Source organism: Neopelma chrysocephalum, unplaced genomic scaffold (genome assembly GCF_003984885.1).
Source record: "Neopelma chrysocephalum unplaced genomic scaffold, ASM398488v2 Primary Assembly neopelma1_98, whole genome shotgun sequence".
Lineage (NCBI taxonomy): Eukaryota > Metazoa > Chordata > Aves > Passeriformes > Pipridae > Neopelma > Neopelma chrysocephalum.
Window position 1 is genome coordinate 2,907,326 of NW_020897761.1, and position 18,047 is coordinate 2,925,372.

The 18,047-nt window shown below is 50.6% G+C and overlaps 1 protein-coding gene across 3 annotated transcripts in view; it reads left to right on the top strand.

Moving 5' to 3' along the window:
* The window catches only part of PBX1 (PBX homeobox 1), a 131,201-nt gene extending 117,972 nt beyond the window's left edge, over nt 1–13,229 (top strand). For 2 of the 3 annotated variants that reach the window (XM_027694529.1, XM_027694528.1), the window contains exons 7-9: nt 863–975; nt 2,458–2,547; nt 8,727–13,229. In XM_027694529.1, coding sequence (XP_027550330.1) covers nt 863–975; nt 2,458–2,547; nt 8,727–8,819 — 296 coding nt within the window. In that variant the 3' untranslated portion in view covers nt 8,820–13,229. The remainder of the gene's footprint in view (nt 1–862; nt 976–2,457; nt 2,548–8,726) is intronic. The other variant, XM_027694530.1, reaches the window with a different exon arrangement.
* Nucleotides 13,230–18,047: the final 4,818 nt, after the last annotated feature.

Here is an 18,047-nt window from a genome sequence, read left to right on the forward strand (position 1 = left end):
TATCATTTTTTAGTATAACATCGGTGACTGGTGCATGTCCATGCAGTGGGGAATTTGCTTACAGAGCTCATTCCTCAGGGGCAACTGGCCCAGGAGAGCCGTAACAACCTTGTGTTCTCTCGTGGCCCATCACAATGAAAGACATTTACCAACGTCATGGGCACTGGGAATCTAGCCCAGGTGCCTTCACATTTTTTGCGAGACTTTGCTCCTGGTGCACTGCAGTTCCCACCAGTGATGGGTTCCTAGTGTCCCGAAGGCAAACCCCACACACTGCTCCCTCACAGAGCCCGCTGTGGCTCAGCCAGAGCTCCAGCCGTGAAACTGGATGGGGTCTGGATGTGCTCACCCTGCAGAGAGCAGCACAGAGTGGAATTACCCACCCTGGTCTGAGCTTCTCAGCCTGGGCTTGGTTCGCCCACTGCAAAGGCTTCTGCTCCCGACAGCGAGGCTTGTCTGGGTAATTCAGTTCTCCAGTGCAGTCTGCTGGGTGGACACCCCCAACAACTGAGATTTTTTGAAGCTGCCTGAAGGATTTTGATGCCCTGAAATGAAGGGAAAGGGCTGTCCGAGTCCTCCAGGCTGTATTTTGTTTGTCTCAGTGAAAAGCATGAAGAATCCTTCCTCCAGCTGAGGAGCTGTTGAAGAATATTCTTGGCATTGAGCTGTAACAACATGTGGCTTTGAATAACCTCAAGAGTGCATCCTTTTTTTTTGCTTGCTCTGTTCTTCATACTACTAACCTGACTGTGTGTTTTGTTTTTGTGGTTGCTTTGCATGTTGTTCCTTCCTCTTGGCTGAGAGTCATGGGGTGGATCTTTTTCCTTTCTGTGATTCAGGTGCCTCACTCTTTCCTTTCCAGGTTCTTCCAGTTCTTTTAACATGTCAAACTCTGGAGATTTGTTCATGAGCGTGCAGTCTCTCAATGGGGATTCTTACCAAGGGGCCCAGGTTGGAGCCAACGTGCAGTCACAGGTAGGGACCCATCCGATGTACTGCCAGTGAATGCATTAGTGTTGGAGGAGCCTTTGATTGTATTGGCACTTCTCCCTCCCGTCTGAAAAGAGCAAATCTCAACCAGCACAAACCAACCAACACTTGAAAAAGGCAAACCAAACCGAAAAACCAACCGACCAAAAAAAAGCAACAGCAACAACCACCAAAAAAAAAAAAATCAATCCAAAAGAAACTAAAAACAAACGCCCAACCAAACCAACAACCATGGTCTTGAGGAGACTTGCCCACACTTTGTGAATGCATTTGGCTCTGGCTTGATAGTCGTACTAGGAGGAAAGAAGGTGTAGGAGAATAGGCAAAAGTCAAACAAAAGCAACTGAGGTTTAGGTTCTGCTTGCTTTATTCTTCCAAGGGAAGGGGCCAGATGTTTGGACTGGTGTCTCGTTTTACAAGGCTTCCACGACTCCTTTGATGCCAAACCAGGTATCTGCTGAAGAGCAATAAATGTTCAAAGACATAGCTAAATTTTTTTTTTAAATTTTTTTATAATTAAAAACCACCCATCACCATCTCCCCACCTCCCCAAAGCACAGGCACTCACACCACTCATGCACACACAAGCAGGAGAGAGCAAGGGAACTTTGAGCAGCGTTCCCAAAACATCAACCCATGCTTGGGGCAAAAAGAAAGAATTTAAAATAGCCAGGATCTCACTCAGATCTCCCACCTCCTGTCCGATGTCCAGATATGCCGTGAGTCCCCTCTCTGGCATCTAAGGCTCTGTTCTGTGTTGAGAGACGACAGCCACTCTGACACTTATGCATTGGGCAAGGAGAGCTCTCTAAAGCTGAGGCTGCTCCCTGATGGTGCTGAATGTGGAGCACACATGTCATGCGTGGGTGATGAGACGTGCTCACCACACGCACCACTGCTGGGCTGGGCTAGGGGCAGTGGAGGGAGAGGAACAGGGCAGCCGGAGGAGAGCTTCTGGTACCTTTGCCATGGTAGGTATATTTCCTCTCTGGGCCCTCCTCAGTGGAGGCACTCAGCCAACTCCAAAGGATCTCCTTCCACTGCTGTGAGCTTCCAGTGCTTGGGGTCAAGGGTGGAAGGGGGTAGGAGAAGGAACTTGAGCATGATGGTGGAGCTGACCGCGATGATGTGCTCCAGGAGATCCCACCCCACGCTTGCCACACTGTTCTCCCTCTTCACTCTTTTTCTCGAAAGACTTGGGACCAAGGAGAGCATGAGAGGGCCACCGGGGCAGGCAAGGGGTGGTGAGGGAGGCAGGAGTAGTCCTCTGACTCATCTCTCTCCACAAGACCAACTGCAGCTCTCTTTTACCCCTCTTTGAGTATATGCCTTTATTTTTATGATGATGATTATCACGATTATTATTCTTGTTACTGTTTTATCTTGCCAAAGATCAATGGAAGCGACTTTGGCCGCTAACCTTTCATTCATTCTAATTTGTGTCTTTGTTCTCGTTGGTCTGTTTAGGTGGATACCCTTCGCCATGTTATCAGCCAGACAGGAGGATACAGTGACGGACTCGCGGCAAGTCAGATGTATAGTCCGCAGGGCATCAGTGTAAGAAAAAAAAAATAGGCTCGGGTTCTTGGTTTTTTGTTGTTTTTTTTTTCCTTGTTCTCTCACTACCAATTATTTCAAAGCCATAGGGCTCAGAATGCCACTTAGTAGGACTTGTCTTTGCCTTTACGGTCACCTAGTTTATTGCTTCTGTATCGGTCACGCCAACGGCAGAGCTTTGCCCACAAAAAAAGTGGCGACGGGGCAGGCTTTGTGCAGGCAGCTGGCGTCTAGGACTGTCAGAGCCGATCAGCGTTCGCCTGGCACCTGCGGCCACACGCGCTCGGCCGAGAGGAGCTGCTAAACAGGTGACACCTCGTGTAACCATGGTGGGGAATGTCACCGCGAACGCCCCGGTCCAGAGGTGGCTCCACGCAGAGGCCAATGGCGCCATCCTTGAGCGACCGTCTAAAAATAACCCACCCCCGGCCGGCGTCCGAAGGCGCGGTGGCGATGGGGTTGGCAGCAATAACGCTCGCAAATAAAAGGAGAAAAAAACCCCACAGAGCCAACCAACGTCAACCCCAAGAAAACCTCGCCCAACCAGGCTGGGGGAGGATGCAAGGGGGAGGGCGGTCTCTGGAGGATCTTCTCCTTGTTCTTGGGTGCGCTGGCGGGTTCTGACTAGCATGAAAATTTGTAGCGACAAGCTGTGTCGCACAGGGGGAAATCGATCAGACACACACAAGGAGAACCCAGTGTAGATTCGGGACAGCAATCCAACTTCATTTCTCAGATCAATCGTCCACCATCTCAGTGGCGGTGACAGCAAGCTGGGAGAGGAGGGCAGCCTGGAAAAGGAGGCTGTGAGCATCGAGTGGGTGGTGGCAGCGGTGTCCAGGGTGGCACAGAGGAGGGGACGCCTGACTCTGGACATGACAGGCTGCCACAGTGCCCCTCCAGGAGGCTGAAGGTCAAAATGGGGTGGTCTTGAGCTGGGAAGGGAGGTGATGGTCCTCCAGGTGGGGTGGTGGTCCTGCAGCCAAGACCCCTGTAGGGTGCACTGTCTAGTCCCATCACCCTTCTGGCCAAGCTTGTGCCATTTGTGGTGACCTGGCATGTGACCATCTGTGGGCCATCATTGTGTGATGGCCACTGTCGGCGTGGGGAGGGGGTGCAGTGGGACGGGGGGCTGTGCTCCCCTCTCCTGCGGGCACCGGGGCTTAGTGGGCGGCTTGACGTCAAGGAGGCAGAGGCAGGGAGGATTTGTGAAGTAATGTAATTGAACATGTGCAGATAATTATGTCTCATTACATAAGCCCCTTGCAAAAACGGCACTTGGAAATGCCACATGAAAGAGCCTATCGTTCCGCATTAATTTCTCCGTGCACTGAATTTATTCCCTTTCTGGCTTTTTAATACTTGGAGAGTAAATGAATCGCAGGCTGATCATGATAAGAGATGATACTTTTGTATAAATTAAAATACCCCCAAGGAAAGAGGCTGAGCTGATTACAGTTGCAGTTGGCTTGGAAAATAACAGTGGCCTGGGTTAAGCCAAAATTTGGGGGGCGGGGGGGTAGTTGCTGCCAGGGATTACAGGGCAGGGAGGGGACAGCAGGGGAGAGGAGAAGAAAGAGAGAGTGGAAACTTGAAAGCCAAATGGGACGAGAAGACCTGGACTGGTGTTTTTGACTGTGGTAATGGGAGAACCAGTGTTCCCATGAGCAGTACTGGGAACTGCTGAACTTAGCATGACGGGGGCTCATCGGTTCCCCCTGCCCTTTCCAAATGGGGACCTGGCATGTTTGGCACCTGATGTCTCCTCAGGCTGGTTTTCAAGGAGGACAGAAACCCAGATTGGCCCATGTTGAATGTTGTTAAGAGACAGGCAGGGTGGCAAAGGGTTTATGGGTGACTGCTCATTTCCCCAAAAAGCTATGGTAGTCACAGGGAATGAGGGAGTCCAGAGCTAAGCAGATAGTTTAGGAGGCGTCTTCTGGGTAATGTTTTGTTTCCCCTGTATCCTGGGGATACAGGATAAAAGCTCCAGCCTGGAACTTTTATTGTCACTTAATGTCTTCCCACCCAGTGAGGTCTCTTGATCCCAGTTTGTCCACCCTGAAGTGCAGCTGCCCTCTTGGAAGCATCGATCCTGGGCGAGGTCCTGGGGAACTCCTCAGTGCAGTCAGGGTGGCTGGCTCGTGGCAGGCAGGGCTTCCCTGACTCTCCCTGAACCCTTTAATGCCAAGGAAGGGCAGCAGAATGTGGAGGAAAGCTGATTGTGACACAGAAAGCTGCCGTCCCCGCATCACCCGAGCATCCCCGTGAGCTGCTGGAAGGAGATGAGCCGAAACCTAGTCAAGAGCCCTGTCACAATGATGTCTGCACGGGGCTGAGGTTAAGTCATCCCCGGAGCCCGTCAGCGCTGGGAAGGCAGCGGCAGGTTGCCCGGCTCCACTGCTGGAAACCTTGGCAGGGGACACAACGCTCGGGGTTTGCCTTCCTTGATGGGGGATGAATTTTTAAATGCGTGTAAGTCGTGACAGCTGAGAAGAGGAATCTACCCAAAGCCCAGCTCCCTCCGTGGCTCTGCTGCTCCACGGCTGACAGGCCACTCTGCAGGGTGGAAAGGGCTGGAGTCGGTTCTGCATCGTTAGCAGGATAATGGGCAGTGTCCCAGCCACCCCACCCCCGTGACCCGCAGGGATGGCTGAGGCTGAGGGAGAACCGATTCCTTCTCCTCCACAGGTGGAGACAGTGTCAGGCAGCACCGGTCCCAGGAAGGGATGGGGATGCTTGTGGCGGATACCCAGGCTTGGGTCACACTGAGAGGAAGGAAAGACCCCCCCACACCTGAAAGGAGGGGGTGTTTGGGGCCTGAGCCAACCCTTTTGGCAAACTTTGAGGTGTAGGGTTTTGCACCATTAAGTGAGGGTTTAAGTGTCTGGGCTCTCTAGACAGTGTTGTGGGGTCCATGTGTGTACCCAGGAGGTTCCTGAGTTTAGGGATTTCAAAGCATTTAGATACTCAGGTTCTCTTGGGCTCCAGTAGAAGTTGGATCTTTATTGCCATAGTCCTCTGGAGGGTCTCAGCCCAAAACGTTGCCCTTCCTGCCACTGTCCCATGGCTGTAAATCCACAGAGTGTTCTAGTTCCCCCACATGAATGAGAGAACTGTAGTCATCTTAAAGAACAGCCCTTTCAGAAATTTCTTTTTGGACTTTAATTTATAGTTTGTTTAAAAGTCTAAAATGAGAGACTTTTTTAAGTTCATCAGAGTGTGAGGTTTTTGATTTAAAACCACTTCTGTGCAGAGCTGTGCCTGTTTACAGAATAGTGTGTGTGGACAGGGATGGTGGTGGGTGTGAGGGGGAGTTTTGGATCCAGTCTTGTCAGCAAGGGTCACCAGGCACTGGTACCTATAGGAGCTGAGAGCTCCTCACTTGGGCTGAGACCTTTTGCTCTAAGCATTTGAGCCTTGGGAAGAAAGTTGTTGCTCTATTCCTCAGCAAGCTGCAGTTCACCATCATGGTCGAGCTTTGGTTTGTGGTCATAACCACCAGCTGGGGTGTGGAAGTTGGTCTGGCAGGGCTTCAGTGACCAAACTCCATCCATCAGAGATGCCTTGGTGTCTTCTGATGGCCAGGGATGCCTGGACATGACCCTTGGAAAGGGATGTCCAGACAAGGCTGGATTCTCTGGTGTGTAATAAGACCTTCAGCGCATATTGTAATGAGACCCTGATACAAGCTCTTAAAAGCTCAGAGATCTGAAACCTCTTTAAGGCTGCTCTGTCTGTCAGACTTGCCAGTATCTGGTGTGTTTGCAGGCTAACCTGACACCCATGACCATCGATGGTGGGACAGGGATTTGGTCACAGAAGGTGGGATGCCGAGACAGCCTCTGTGCTAAGCAGAAGGCACCTTTAAAAATTGGCAGAAAGTCATCTCCCAGCCCCACGTAGGAGGCCTGGGCAGGGAGCCAGCCAGACTTGCTGGAGGTGACAAAAATGCTGAGACCTATGGAAACGGGCACCAAAACCAGTTGCTTCAGCAATCCATCACCGGGGCTCCAGACTTGGACAGTCACCAAGGCCCTGCCTGTTTTTTGGCACAAGAAGGGGACATCTGAAGAGATGTCTTGGAGACCATTGCTATGTCTTTGGCTAGTGCCCCTCCTGAGGAAGTCACAGCTGTGTGCAGACACTCCTTAGAGGATCTCCAAGGAGCAGGAGCCTCCTCAAAAGACTCCCTTATCTTTCAGGGAGATCCCAAGCAATTTAGTACACTCAGATCCCAAGAGATCTCTTTGATTCAGAAAGAGGCAGAGCCATCTGGGTGGACTTGGATGCATCCTGCATGTGGCTTGATCCGTGCAGCAGTGGAGTGAACTCCATTGAATGAGTGGGGATGGTGTCTGTGTGCCCTCTGCCTTGGGGAGGATCTGGCCTCCTTAGAGAGGGCTTGTCCATGCCAAAGGATGTTGTCAAGATGTCATGGCCAACCTTGGGGCCTCCTTTCCATCACTTGACCTGTACCTTCTGGCCTTCCCAGTTTGGGTGAGCAGGAGGGTGTGGGGTCTGTGGAAGGTCTCTCCCCAACGTTCTCTTGACTTCCCGCTGGGTGTGACCAAGGTGGTGTTCAGCCACACAAACTCCTGCAACACAGGAAGGCTGATTCCCAGACTTGAGTGCCATGGGGCTTCCCAGCATTTTGGGGAGAGGGGTGCTAAACATGGAGACACTGCAGTCACTGCCTGCAAGACGCTCTCCCTCTCACTCCTTCCAGCCGTGACTGGCGTGCAAAAGCCTCTCTAAAAATAGTTGAGCACAATAGGGACGGAGCCCTGCTCCACACGGCCCCCTCTGCTCTCCCCCCTCCTGCTCGCAGTAATGACCCTGCAAACACTAAATGGCATCTGAGTGCATTAAGCAGCAAACTCTCCGGTGACATAGCAATTACGGCTCTGAAATAGATTTGGTGCGTCACGGAAGATAAGGGTTTTGAAAGTTTCTGTTGTGATTATAGCTTGTAACTCCAACAAATAACAGGCTTGGTAATAAGAGGCTGCCAGCACAGCTATTGTGGTTCTCTCTCACTGATGGCACGTAAATTGCTATTAATGTCCTAAGTGTACTTGAATATGCCAGTCTCGGGGCGGTGGAGTTGGCTCTGTGTCTCTCTTCACACGGCCTGTCATTGTCGGGCTGATAATCTACAGTAATTGCTGCCTCTTGCAGCAGTCCAAGACGTGGAAGGGTGGATATTGCATCTCGGGGAGCACAGGGATGGTGGGCCGGGGCCCGGGTGTGGGTGGAAGCTGGTGGGGGCAGTGGGCATGGGGTCCCTGCAGGCGAGGGGTTCATGGGGCTGGTAGTGCTTGTGCACAGTCTGGTTTCACACTTGCACCCAAGGTTTGCTAACCTGCTAAAGCGGGACAGCGACTGCTGCCAACTGGAGCTTGGGCAGCGCTTGGGAAGGATTAATTAGCCAAGCACTGAATCAATGTCACAGTGAGTAGAGGAGGTTGGGTGCGACATCTGCTCCTCTCCAAAGGGGATGGCAGCCACAGAGGAGCAGCTTCTGTGCACCGCTGGCTCCTGCCTGCAGCAGCCAGGGCCCTCCAGTAGCTCTGCTCTTGAGAGGCTGGAGAATTTAGCTCAGCACCTGTTTTTAGAAGAATAAACAAGTTGTCTGCCATGCTTTGGTGTACAAACCCTCAGGTGGCACCTCTGTTGCACTGTATCTTGGCTTCTCTCAAGGAGGTGGGGACACAGAGCTATTCTGGGGGACATGGCACAGCTCAGCAGTCCCTTGGGACCTGTTACTTGTTCTGCATGTTCATAGCACTTGGGTTCAGATAACATCCAGGCAGGGGGTTCTGGAGTGAGATGTTTGCTATTTTCCTCTTTCCATATAGGGAATGGTCATATTTGGTGGTAAAAGAAAACCCAAGCAGCCAGAGCTCAGGGTTTTTTGGAGAAATAGTTTTAAGGGACGGACATTCTATGAGCACTTGCAGTTTATCAAAACCCCTGTTTGTAACAGAATTGTTTCTGGCCCCAACCCTATGGATGGGGTGGGAGGTGGGTGGGAACCCAGATGGGAAATCTTTGCCTCCTACATTGGTTCCTGCTGAGGGAGGAACAGGGGTTTCTGAGGTGGATGGGTGACATGAGTAGGGCCATGTGTGCCGTGCCATTGGGTGACTGACATCTCCGTGTCTCTCTTCCCACAGGCTAATGGAGGTTGGCAAGACGCTACTACCCCATCGTCGGTGACCTCCCCCACAGAAGGCCCTGGCAGCGTTCACTCTGATACCTCCAACTGATCTCGCAGCAAATTGCATCCCTGGCTGAGCCGGCCCCGGCGGGGGCGGGAGGGGAGGGGGCCTCTCCTAACACCGCAGCAGTCAGACTGGAGGTGAACCCAATCAGCACACACAAGAAGACTCCTTCTCTTCTCTTCTCTTCGTCGGGATGCTTTTTTCAGCCAATCTGGACACTTCTTTATACTCTCTTCCCTTTCTTTTCTGGGTAGAAGCCGCTCTTCCCCCTCCCCACTACCACCACAACACCACTTCCTCCCCCTCACCCCTTCCCACCGAAGGATATGTCAACAGGTAGAAGGATTTTAAGGAGGAAAAACAAAAATCCACCGCCACCTCACAAACCAACCCAGACCAGTGTACAGCCTCACGCTCGGTGTCTTTCTGAGGAGCCGCGAACGTCCCTCAGTCACGTCTCGCTCCCTCACTGGCAGGCAGCCCCCTCGCCCCCCTGTCTCTCATGCTACCTCTCCGTAGGGAATTGCCACCGCAGGCCTGCTACCACCTCGCCTCTGCTGGCCCCAGCATCGCCTCCTGTGCCCAGCCCTGCCTCGGTGAGCTGTCCCTCGGGCACCGCGGTGACAGGGCGGGCGGGCACAGCCCCTGCGCACGTAGAAGGAGCCAGTGTGCTCCCCTTCATTTCCAGTAGGTACCAGCCCATTCCCAGTCCGGGGAAACCTGCCCTACTCTGCCACACATCCCGCTGGCTGCTGTGAGCTGGATGAGCCAGGAAAGAAGGCAGAGGCAGGTGAGAAACAGCCATCGCTGATAACAAGTCGCTGAGCACCTCCGTGGAAGCGTGTGGGATCAGGCATGGATAGTCAGTGGGGCCCCAGCAGTTTTCCCACAGCACCTAGGGAGGCTGGTGGTGGACTTTTCCTGGTGAGGAGAGTGTCACAGAGTGCTGACTCATGTTTCCAGGAGCGTGCCATGGTGTGGGAGAGGAGGAGGTGGGTTCCCCAGTGCAGGCAGGACCTGCAGAGGTTTGTGCCACCCTCTGCATTCCCAAAGCCCTGCCGAGCTGGCAGTGAGGGACGGGCAGCAGGATCCCAGAGGCTGGATGTGGTGGGCTGAGCGTGTTGGATGCTTTTGGTTACAGTGCCACAGGTTTGCTTGAGGGTGAAACCCTCAAGGTTGAGTGGGTGCCTCCCTTGGGGGTGCCTTTCTGCTGTGAAGGGGCTGGTTTTATCCCAAGAGTTACTCTGAACAGTGACCACAGGAGAAATCATGGAATTTTCTACCCAGCTTTTCTAATCCACTGTTTGGACAGTCAGTGGTGGCTGGTAATCAAGGCTTCATCCTGCTGAAACGCCCCTCTTCAGGTGGCTGATGCTGGAAGCACATGGCTTTCATGGAAAAGCAGGGAGAGGCAGCACCAGTTTCCCTGGGCTAAGCTTTGTGCCAGGGCGGTACTTTTGGCCGTCGGCTCTTCCAGCGGGCACGAGGAAGCTGAGCCAGCCCGCAGCGAGACCCTGGGTGTCGTGGGGACTGGTGTGGGTGCAGCATGCCTGGCACCTTGTGATGGATCCCAGTACCTCTTGGCTGCATCTCATGCTTTTGAATGTCCATGCCCACCCTGCTTGTGCTGGTCTTGAGGTGGGAACTGCCAGCACAGAGCAGCGTTAAGCAAGAACTGTTTAAAGCTCTGCCAAAAAAATTTTCACCTTTTTGCTGGAAAAAATAATGGTCCTTGGCTTGCAGGGCACAGCAGTGGTGTGCCCACAGCTCTGACACACTGTCACCTTGCAGTGCAGGGGCTTCATGTGTCCAACAGTGAGACACTTTCTGCTCCTTTTGCATCCATGCCAGGGATGGGGACCCTATGGCAGAGTGGGATGTGACATGCGAGGTCTAGGGTTGCCTCCCACCTGTGGTAGGAGCACCGAGAAGGTTGTTTCCCTGCAAGGACAGTTGGGTGCTGCCCACCTTCCCCAGCCCTGCACCTTCCTGCATTCCTCCTCCTCCTCCTCCCGTGGCCTCCCTCAGTGCTGCCTTTTATCCACTTCTAGCTTGTTTTACACAAAACTGTTCTGGCAAAGTGTTTCAGGGATGTGGGACTGGGTCATGTCTGTTCTCTGGAGCAGCAGCAGTGCCATGCCTGCAGGAATGCCACGGTCCCTCCTGGGAACCAACTGGGAATGAGCTGAAACCACCTGCTTACCAGAGCCAGCCCATGCAGGGGCTGCCTTCCCCTGCCCTGCAGCCGCTGCCCCTCCTGCCTGTCCCCCTGCCCATGGCACCCCCTGCCTGGGCCGGGCACTCACTCCTCCATGGTACTTTGCAAATCACCTCCTGGATTCCCCAGTTGGTCCCTCCAGTTTGCGTTGGCGTAGCTGCTTGCTTGCCTTTTTCTTTGCTTTTTTTATTTTTGGGTTTTGTTTCTCCTCCCCATTCTCCTCCCCTACTCCAGCCCTGAGTGTTGTGGGGTTTTTTTTCTTCTTCTTTTTTTATTTTTTTTTTCTGCCCAGAAAAACCTGACTTCGATACCAAAAAAACAAAACAAAACAAAAAAGAAAAAAAAACCACAAAAAAAACACAAACAAAAAAAACCTGCAGAAACTCAAAAAAAATAAAAAGTAAAAAAAAATCACAAAAAAACTCGACGATTCTTTCAGCTTTATTAACATTTTCCATTGTTTCTTGCGATTTGTGTCTCGTTCTTTGTAGTATTGATGATAACGAACATTTGATAATGAATGTTCTTGTATATTCAGATAAAGGAGAAAAAAAAAACCAAAAACGCAGTCGGAATTTAATAGTGTTTATAATAAAAGAATAAAAAATGACCCTCTTAGCACGCAAAACTGAACAGGGGGAAGGTCCTGTCCCTGTTCTTTCTGTGGCAACAAGCGCTTCATTCCTGTATAGTTTATAACATCAAACTACCTACATTCATCTTCCTTTTTTTTGTTTGTTTGTTTTTTCCCATGGTTTGTTTTTTTTTCATTTTCTCGCATTTGTGAATTAGTTCAAGAATGCTAGAAAAGTGTAGAGTTGTGCACACTCATTTCTTCTTACACAATGTTTAAAAAGTGACGGTAATTCATTTTGTAAAACTTTAAAAAGAAAAAAATGGTTGGAATAGTGAGCATTAATAGGTACAGTCTAACACTTTATGTTTCTTAACGTTGAGACCCAGAAATGACCTTTTATTTTATTTTTTTGGCATTATTTGGGATGGGAGGGGGGGGCTTTGATGATGATGCTAAGTTTATTTTGACCTGTCCAAGACGATGGCCTTGCCGCTTCCCCTGCGCTTTTGAGCTGTGACCAGAGTGATGTGAAAAGTGATGCTGGTGTTTTTTGGGGGGTGTTCCTCTTCTCCCCACTCCCTTCAACTCCCAGCTCTAGAATATCCTTCTGTGGCTGCCCTGGGGCTGAGCGGTGGGATTATGTCTCCGAAGAGAGACGGAATTCTGAGGGGTTTCAGGGAGGAATGGGGAGTCAGGTGCTGAACCCCCATGGGTTTCCATGCTGGGGGTGTTGCTGAGCTGCATGGAAGTGATGAAAGGGCTTGAATCCTCCCCAAATCGTATAGATGCCCATATGCTCTGCCCTGAATCCCAGTATCCCCCTTGGCCCAAAATTGAGGGATTCGAAGTGAGGAAAGTTCCAACCTCTTTTTGCCTATGGACCTTGCTGAGAATGGGGTCTTGCAGCCTGGCCCTCAGCTTTGGCTGCACCAATGTGCTGAGAAGGATGAGGGACAAGGGACAGGACAATGCAGCCCCCACCCATGGTGGGACATGGCCCAAAAGCCCCCAAATACAGCCTAAAATCTGTGTGGCTGTGGCATGAGATTCAAGGAAAAGCGCTAAGAAAGATGCTATTTGACATCACTTCAGTTTTCTCTTAAAACAGTTCCCCCACTCCTCCCAAAAAACCTGAGCTTTTCACATCACTGAACGGTTTAGGGTTTGGGGTGTTACTTTTAATCCCAAGGTTTCCTGGAGTCCTTTTGTTTTCATACACCTTTATTATTATTATTATTTTATTATTATTAAGACGATGTAAATCAGACATTGCCTGGGGGGTTGGTTTTGTCGGTTTGCTTTTTTTGTTCTTGCAAAGCCCTTTCTATCCCTTGTAAAGATGATCCAGTTCGGAGTTGCTTTTTCTTTTCTATTTTTTCCCCCATCTTTTTTTTTTCTCTTCCTAATGGATTCCAAATATTAAAAAAAAAAAGGAAAAACCCTAAAAAAAAAAAAGACTCTCTGTTCCGACCTGGTTTTGAAACTTTAAGCTTTTCTGCTTCTGTAAAGAGAAAAAAAAGGCCTCTGTCTTTCTGATCCCAACTGAGACTTTTATGTTCTATGACGATACTAACAAGGTGTAGGTTTTACAGTTTCCTGATTTGTACTGGTAATGCATATTCCAAATAAATAGTTTCTTTTGTTGCAAAAAAAAAAAAAATTCAAAAAAAAAAAAAACCCTGAAACCAAACCTGGTGTATTTTTTGGGAGAAAAAAGAGGAAAGCAAAATACCTTGGGTGCCTTCTCCAGGGGGTGCAGGGGGCGGGAAGGTTTCGGGGTGCAACAGGGGAGTGAGCAAAGAGTCCTTCTCCTAGTGGCATGAGCATGGGAGCCAGAGGGATGTGATTTGCACCTCAGGCAGCATCCCTGGTGCCTCCCACTGTGCCTCAGTTTCCCTGGAGGAGGTGAGTCGTTCTGGACATGTGGATTTGTCCATGCAAAAAACTCATTTTCAAGCTTTCATTGTCATTGCTGGTTCACTGCTTTGTTGGACTTGTTAGTGCACTTCTTTCCAAAAAAAGCTAGAATGGGGATTTTCCTTATCACACCCAGGGCTGGGGCAGGGCTGGGGAGCAGGGGAAAGCTTTCTAGCTTCTGTTTTCCTGGGGGGGTTTTAGTTTAAAAAAAAAAAAAAAAGAAAGAAAGAAAGAAAGAAAGAAAAAAATTGAAAACGTTTCTGAGAAAAAAAATAATTTTAAGAATAATTTGCAATTTAAAAAAGAGCCTGTGCGTAGGATGAAAACCAGGACAGCTCTAATACCTCCGGAGATGGAGGTATTAGATGGAAAAGGGCGCAGCTGGAGAGGGTGGCCGTAATTCCCAAAGCTGGAGAAAGGGGGACAGGATCCCTGCCACAAACACCTCCGACACCCCACGGGGACCAGAGCGCATGAAAGAATCCCCTTGGGAAGTCAGCACAGGGACGCTGCATCTCGCCTGGAGCTGCCGCCCCGCTCCCCCATGGATTTCTTGTCAATGATTATTCAATCTCCAGCCTGACCTTTCTCTTCTAAATAACACGGCAATATCAGCACGGGCCAGCCTCCAGCTCCGGCTGCAAATTAACTGTATCGCTCTCCAGCAGGAGACCCCAGGAGCTCCCCGGCCGCCGCGCTGCCAGACCGCCCCAGGAATTATCTCCCTCCGCCGGTGCTCTCCTAATACCAGTTTAAATATCATCTTGCTCCCAGCTGTTTAGTTCTAATAAACGCTCATCCCAGCTCCAAACAGAGAAATGCTAAGTCTCACCGGGCCCCGGTGAGAGAATCGCCCCAAAAAGGCGGGTGGCAGGCAGGGATGCTGAGAGGGGGGTGATGGGAGTCCCTTTGGGGCGGGGCGTCCTGGCACACATCCTGTGGGTGCCAGGGTGGGTTTGAGCATGTTGCACCCTTCCCAGCTCCAGTCTTTCCCCCTCTCTGTAAAAAAGATGATTTTAAGGTGGGAAAAGGGCACATGCAGAGAGCTTTTGGGGGCAGCTGGAGGAGTCACAGCATCCTCCTCCCTTCTATTCCCCCTCGCTGGTCTGCTTGTAGCTCGAAGAGAAACCAAACCCACAGGATGCAAACTGGATTGTTTGCCTTTTCTTTACTATCCCCTTCTCCCTCTCTGCGTCCACACCTTTCCCTTCTCCTCCTGCTACTCACCTATAGGATTTTTTTCCCCCTACTTCCCTGCATTTGGGCAACGAAAAATAGGTATTTGCTCTCTGGGTGAGAGCAAACCCCGAGGATATGCTTCTGCACCTTTTCCATTTCACATTGTAATACTTCAGACCAAAAACTGGGATGGGGGGAGAGACATGGCATGCACTGAGTCCCCCAGATACCCACAACAGAAGCTTCAAAAGGCTTTTGGTGAGCAGAAACCAACGGCTTGGTGACCTGCCAATGCCCCTGGGACGCTCCAGGTCTCTCCCAAGCTCCCCGGGGCACGTCCTGACCAGCGCAATGCCTCTGGCAGGTTTATCCCCCCGCAGGCAGCTGTCGGCATTCCCGGGCTGGTATCCCCGCACCGGGAGCTCCAGCCAAGAGCCACCGTCACCGGGGCAAACGGCGAGGGCTGGCCATGCACACCCTGGTTATTAATAATCCCTCCCCACTAACCGAGGGGCTGGGAGACGTTAAAGTTACAGTTGGCAGTAAAGCCCCGTCCGTTTGCTGGAGAATTTAATATACGGCAGAAGTTTCGCCTATAAAAGGCGAGGGTTATGTTTTCCTCCAGTTCACCGGGAGTCTATAACTTACGACCTCCATAAATGTGAGTGGGTCTCACAAGTCAGCCCATCAGTCTTTGGAGTAATTCTGCTTTGTAGTAAAATACTTTATTGTGCCTTGGATGCAGGCAGCACCACCCCCCCCTCTGGGTGGGTGGGAGGTGGTGGCTGTGCCCATGTCCCTCCTCTGCCAGCACCGTGGGGATGGGGTAGATGGGTGATGCTGCCCATCCTTTGGGCATGGTGAGTGTAGGAGCCTAGAAAATTAAATGAAATAAATAAATTTTAGTAAAATAAAATTACAATACAGTAAAAGAAGATAAAAGAATAAAAAAAAAATAAAAAATAAGGTAAAATAAAATAAAGATGAGATAAAATTAAATTAAACAAAATAAACTCAAACCAAAACTATAAAATAACATAAAATAAAATAATGAAATGAAATAAAATAAATTACCCTGCCTGCAGGCATGAGCTATTGAGAATATGTGCTACACCTTTTAATTATTGCTAATGAGGTAGAGTTTTAATAGCTTTATAGGGAAATTGTGGAATCCTGTGTGCTGCCAGAGCTGGGGGTTGCATGAGAAGAGGAAACCCACAGATAGTGATGTGAGGGGGATCTCGGTGCTGGAAGAGGAGGAGGATGGTAAGGAAGGAGCCCAGAGGAAGGGGCAGATGGATGGCACGGAGGCAGGGCTGGACCGACCAAGACCAAGAGAAAGAAACATATATCAGAAAAAAAGGAAAAAAAATGAAAGAGGAATGTCGTCACTGCCTTGCCGCCTCGTCCGTCCTCTGGGCCACCAAAACACTTCCTTCAGCCCCAAAATGAACCCCGCTTGCCTACAGCCATCGCTGGCCCCGGGCAGGGCAGCTGAGGGGCGCGGGGAGAGCACAGCTAATTAAAAATGCAAATGAACGAAGGGGCCGCACGGCTGCTGTCGCCTTCCGAAGGTGCAAATTACAGGAGGGGTTTATTGGCAGCTTCTTGTTCGGAGGCTACTCCGAGTCCCCCCGCGTCCCCCTCGCAGGGCGGGCAGCCCCTGCCTGCACTGCTGCGGCAGGCTTGGTTTTTCCTCTGCTTGAAGGAACTCAGAGCAAGGAAGAGGTGACAGGAAAAAGGATGAGAGAAAATAAAGATTATCTATTAAAAATAAAGAAAGAAAGAAAGAAAGAAAGAAAGAAGTTCCCCTAATTTTTGTTAGTTCCTTTTTTTTCCCCCTTTGTTTTCTTCGTGGGAAAATGATTCTTCAGAATGAAAAAAGAGACATAATCAGGAGCAAATACTCACTAAAACAAATTCCACAGGGACTGCCACCTGCCAGTGGCACCACGAGATCACACCACAAACACCTCAGTCCTGCTCTGTCCATCCCCACCCGGGTTGGTGGCACTGCCCCCAAATATTCAATATATAAATGGAAACACTGCAAAATCCCAGCTGCCATGCGGCCAGCATGAAGAACAAAGTCAGGAAGGTGGCTTTGGGGTGACCCACATGAGCTATGTACAGGTAGGACCCCAAGTGAAGTTGATCTCCCCCCGACCCTTCCAAAACCACACGGATTTTGCCCAACTCTCCTGGTTTTTGGGGTGGTTTGGCAGTAGGGCAGCGATGACAGGGACCGCGCCAGCGATTCTCACACTCGCTGACTCAGCTCCAGCACAGCTCCCTTGTCCTGCTGCTAATTAGGCTCCAGCCTCTCATCTCGTTAATAAGCTTCCACTTCATTTGCATACAAAAAAAAAAGGAAAAAAGAAAAAAAAAAGAAAAAGAGTGAAAACAAGCAGCTCATTTTACCTTCAACATGTGGCTAATGCTTATTAAAATATTTAACCTTTTATTATGGCACAGAAACATCTGTTCCAGCAGATCCCAGAGCTTCTCCTGCCTGCCAGCCTCTCCCGGCCAGACCACCACGCTGTAAGGGCCACCCTATGGAGGGTCCCCATCAGTGCCTGCCGGCACACAGCTATTGCAAGCTTCTGGGGCCATGGGAAGATGCTGCAAAGTATGGGGAATTTCGACTCCTGAGATCAGTGTCCATGGTTTCCGGCATTTCCAGAGCCTGGTTGGGGCATTAAGTGGGTAAATCCCATCGAGCAGCCTCAAAACTCGTCCTTTGGGCCATGTGCAGTCATTGCATGAAATGCCCTCCCCAACTAAACAAAAAGGGCCATGCTAGTGACCCTGCTGCTGCCCAGACCCCTCTTCTATTAAGACCCCTCTCTTATAAGAGACTCCTCTGTTGAGACCCCCCCTCTCCTGTTGAGACCCTCCTCCTATTGAGATTCTCCTTCTATCAAGATCCCGTCTCCTCTTGAGACCCCCTCTCCAGACTCCCTCTCTTATCCAGAACTCCTCTCCTATTGAGTCCCCTCCTCTCCTATTGAGACCCCTCCTTTCCTTTTGAGACCCCCTCTATTACAGAGACCTCCTCTCCTATCAAGGCCCTTCTCTTATCGAGAGACTCCTCCTCTCCTATCTCCTATCATACTGAGAACCCCCCCTCCTATTGAGACCCCTCCTTTCCTATCAAGACCCCCTCTCCTATCAAGACATCCCCCTCTCCCAGTGAGATCCCCTCCTGTCCCAGCAAGACCCCCACTCTGGGGCTGCATTTCGGAGTCCAGAACCGCAGGGACAAGCCAGGGTGAAGGTGAAGCTGCTGTCCCAGCTGTGGCCATGCAGGTTATTTGATGACAATTAATTAACTCGGGACTAAGAGGTTTGTGAGGGAAGCAGGGAGTGCTGCCTGGGG